The following is a 4,127-nucleotide window of genomic DNA, read 5'->3' as shown; positions in this document are numbered from 1 at the left end:
GGAACTCACAGGAACGATAGAGGTATGTCCCCCTTTCTATCTGCTCACAATTTTTGTGTTTTACCTACAGAGGTGGTCCACGCCCTTGAGAATCTTGGAAAAAGGTGAAATAGACGCAAAAGATGAGGTCCGATACGAGCACCAGGAAATTCGAAGCCCTCTGCGAATTCCACCAGGAATGCGTACACAAAACAGAAGATTGCATCTCCTTAAGGAAAGACGTAGCGAACATGCTACAACAAAGGCACCTCAAAGAATTGCTCAGTGACAAAGGCAGTAACACCACAGAAAGGGTTCGAGAACGTCAAGGCTTGCCAAAGCCACCTTCACTAGCTCGTGCCATCAATATGATTATTGGTGACAACGATGACGCCTCTATCAACGGCATCAAGTTCACCGCCACCCACAAGATAAAAAGATCAATCACCCATGAACGGTATGACAGACTCGAAGAAAGCATCATCTTCGACGAGTCATATACCGATGATTTGACTTTTCCTCACGATGATGCCCTTGTAATTACTTTACGAATTTTATATATTGATGTTAAACGAATCATGGTAGATGAAGAAAGTGGAACGTGCATCATCCATCCCCGAGTCCTTGCTCAGATGAGACTCGAGGATAGGATAGTGCCACGTTGCATCACACTAACCTATTTTAACAATGCAGTTGAACACAATTGGGGAGAAATTACACTCTCTGTTCTCGCCAGTGGGGTGACTCTAGAGACAAAGTTCCACATCATGGACCAGGACACCGCGTACAACGTCATCGTGGAACTACCATGGATATATCCTATGACAGTCGTCCCTCCCAGCTTATACCAAGTGATCAAATTCCCAACACCTTGGGGAATATTCAGCATACGAGGGGAACAATGCACGTCCCAGAAATGCTATCGAATCTCCATGGACAGCACGACAACTCAACAAAAGAAAGATAAGGAAAAAGAAGCATAAGAATCAGCAGGGTCAAGGTTGCCACAATATGAAGATAGGGAAGTAATTTTGGAACCTGAAATAATCAAAGTCGCAGAGTCAACAATAGAATACCTCGACCCCGTCCAATTAGACCATAGCGACCGTCGTAAAAAAAGTCTACATCGGCTTCAAACTCTAAGAACCAGGTAAATTTAGTCAATTCTTAATAACTAACGCAGATTTGTTTGCCTTCAACCATACAGATATGTCGGGCATCCCCATAGAGATCGTCGCACACAAACTGAACATCGATCCCTTTTATCCCCCAGTATGGCAGGTCCGACAAAAGTTCAACCCCACTATTAATGATACTGTCCACGAAGAAGTAGAGAAGCTATTAACGAACGGCTCCATCAAGGAATCGAAGTACCCCCAAATGGATACTAACATGTTGATGGTGAAAAAGAAAAATGGAAAATTGAGGATGTGTGTGGACTTCACATACCTAAACAAAGCATGCCCGAAAGATTCATTCCCATTGCCACGTATCGACCAACTCATTGACGCAACGGCGAGGTACGAGCTGCTGAGTTTTCTAGATGCATATTCGGGTTATAACTACATACACATGCAGGAAGAAGACCAAGAAAAACCACGTTCATCACTCTCAGGGGAATATATTGTTATAGGGTCAATGCCGTTTGGGTTGAAGAAATGAGGAGCTACCTATAAAAGATTGGTCACAAAAACATTTAAAGACCAACTCGGCAAAACCATGGAGGTACATATCAACAACATGTTGGTCTAATCCGTGAAGGCAGAGGATCATATCAATCACTTGAAGGAAGCTTTTGATATACTAAGACAGTACGTGATGCAACTAAACCCCGAGAAATGTGCGTTTGGCATAGCCTGGGGAAGTTTTTTGGGCTTCTTAGTATCACAACGAGGAATTGAGGTCAACCCAGATCAAATCAAGGCTATCGACGGAATACACGAATAGTTGACTACTAAGAAGCAAGTCCAAAGATTGGTTGGTCGAATTTCCACGTAGTTAGATTTATCCCGCAGTCGTCCGATAGATGTCACAGGTTTTTTAGTGAACTCAAAAAAGATAACGGTCTCGGGTAGACGCCCGAGTGCGTACAAGCACTACAAGAACTAAAGGAATATTTGCCGTCACTGCCTTGCTCTCGAAGCCCGATCCTAGGGAACACCTCCCCGTCTACCTCGCCTTCTCCGAAGTAGTAGTAAGTACGGTCCTAGTACAAGAAAATAAAGGTACACAATATCCATTTATTATATCAGCAAAACACTTATCGACGTCGAGACGAGGTACCCACACCTCGAAAAGTTAGCCCTGACCTTAGTCGTAGCTTCACGAAAGCTTGGACCCTATTTCCAGTGTCACCCTATCTCGAACGTCACCACTTTTCTTTTAAGAAGCATTTTACATAAACCCGAGATATCGGGGAGGATTGCCAAATGGTCCATAGAGATAAGTGAGCACGACATCACATATCAGCCTCGAACAACAATAAAGTTTCAAGTGCTCACTGACTTCATCGCAGACTTTAGCGCAAAAGTAATGCATGAGGCCAAGAAGGAAGCCGCTCAAGCTTCTCTTCAAACACAAGACCTCTGGGTCATATACGCCGACGATGCATCCAATGATTCCGGATCTAGACTAGGACCCGAGGTCCCTACTGGCGAAGTAATTCGCAATCCATAAGATGCCTAGATATGACTAAGAACGAGGCCGAGTATGAGGTTGTAATTGCAAGGTTGAGGCTAGCACTCAAATGTGGGGCGAAGCGGATGAAACTCCATTGTGAATCTCAACTCGTAGTCAACCAAGTTACAGGGACTTTCCAATTCAAAGAACAAAGGTTGAAAAAATATCAAGTCAAGATCTATAAATTGCTGCCCAATTTTGACGAATGCCAGCTCGACCAGATCCCATGAACTCAAAATATCGAAGCAAATAGCCTCGCTAAATTGGCTGCCACCACCAAAAGCATAACGGCTAGAGACAAAAGTGTAGTCCATATCCTCAACTCTTCACTAGACCAAGTCGAGGTAAAATCTATAAGTTTAACTTGGGACTGGCGCAATTGTACTATTACGTATTTCCAGGATGGCACCTTTCCAAACGACAAAAGGGAAGCTAAAAAACTAAGAATGCAAGCAGCTAGATACGACCTCCTTCATAATGACTTATACAAGAGAACGTCTGGCGATCCTTTGGCAAAGTGTTTAGGCCCAAACCAAACCCAACACGTTCTCGAGGAAGTCCTCAAGGGCCATTGCGGCACTTATTTCGCTACTATTGACCCACCATGAAAAAGGACACCTCAAAGTTCGTGAATAAATGCGAGCAATGTCAGAAGTACGCCCAAATAATCCACCAAGCAAGCAAACACCTTCATTCGATCACCTCTCCATGGCCATTTATTAAGTAAGGAATGGACATCGTGGGTCCACGCCTGCCGGGGCGAGGTAATGTGCGATTTCTTTTAGTTTTAACTGACTATTTCTCTAAATTGGTGGAAGCAAGGGCATTTTCCCAAATTCTCTAACAAGAGGTAATCACTTTCATATGGAAAAATGTCATATGTCAATCCAGCCTACCTAAAGAGATAAGCTGCGACAACGGACCTCATTTCACAGGAAGAAGAACCACTGAGTTCTTCGAAAAATGGCATATCAAAAGAATACTTTTAACTTCCTACCACCCAGCCGGCAACGCAAGAAGAATCCTTCAATAAGACAATACTAAACATCATGAAGAAGAAACTTGAAGAGGCAAAAGGAATATGGCCAGAAATACTCCCAGAAGCATCATGGGCACACAGGACTACCCCGAAGACGAGCACAGGAGAGACACCTTACTCCCTCGTCTACAGAATAGAAGCGGTCATACCAGTCGAAGTCGGAGAACCCAGCCTGAGGTACTCCCATGAAAACGGTACCAGCAACGACGATAATAGGAGGCAAGATCTCGACAAGGTCGAGGAGCGACGAGACATGAAGTACATAAGGATGGTCGCTCAGGAACAACAAGCAGAGCGCTATTATAGCAAAACAGAAAAGGTTCGACTGCTCAAAGTCGGAGATTACGTACTCAAAGCCAAAACCCAAGAAAATAGGAACCACGAGAAGGCAAACTGGGAACAAACTAGGACGTACCGCACAAAATTATAG

General features: G+C 44.0%; 2 protein-coding genes across 2 annotated transcripts; both read left to right on the top strand.

The window, feature by feature from the left end:
• Positions 1-230: 230 nt before the first annotated feature.
• Positions 231-962, top strand: LOC107793540 (uncharacterized). The gene has a single exon (XM_016615918.2). The coding sequence runs from the start codon at positions 231-233 to the stop codon at positions 960-962; it is 732 nt and encodes a 243-aa protein (XP_016471404.2).
• A 2,745-nt stretch (positions 963-3,707) lies between these two features.
• LOC142165849 (uncharacterized) lies at positions 3,708-4,127 on the top strand. Its single transcript, XM_075224228.1, has one exon. It carries the CDS (start codon positions 3,708-3,710, stop codon positions 4,125-4,127), a length of 420 nt encoding a protein of 139 aa, XP_075080329.1.

The sequence above is a fragment of the Nicotiana tabacum genome, chromosome 11, assembly GCF_000715075.1.
Source record: "Nicotiana tabacum cultivar K326 chromosome 11, ASM71507v2, whole genome shotgun sequence".
Taxonomy (NCBI): domain Eukaryota; kingdom Viridiplantae; phylum Streptophyta; class Magnoliopsida; order Solanales; family Solanaceae; genus Nicotiana; species Nicotiana tabacum.
The sequence above is the reverse complement of the archived record's forward strand: the minus strand, read 5'-3'. Positions and strand labels throughout refer to the sequence as shown.

Coding starts and splice junctions, on each gene's coding strand:
- LOC107793540 (XM_016615918.2), top strand. CDS start 231: ATGCTACAACAAAGGCACCTCAAAGAATTGCTCAGTGACAAAGGCAGT.
- LOC142165849 (XM_075224228.1), top strand. CDS start 3,708: ATGAAGAAGAAACTTGAAGAGGCAAAAGGAATATGGCCAGAAATACTC.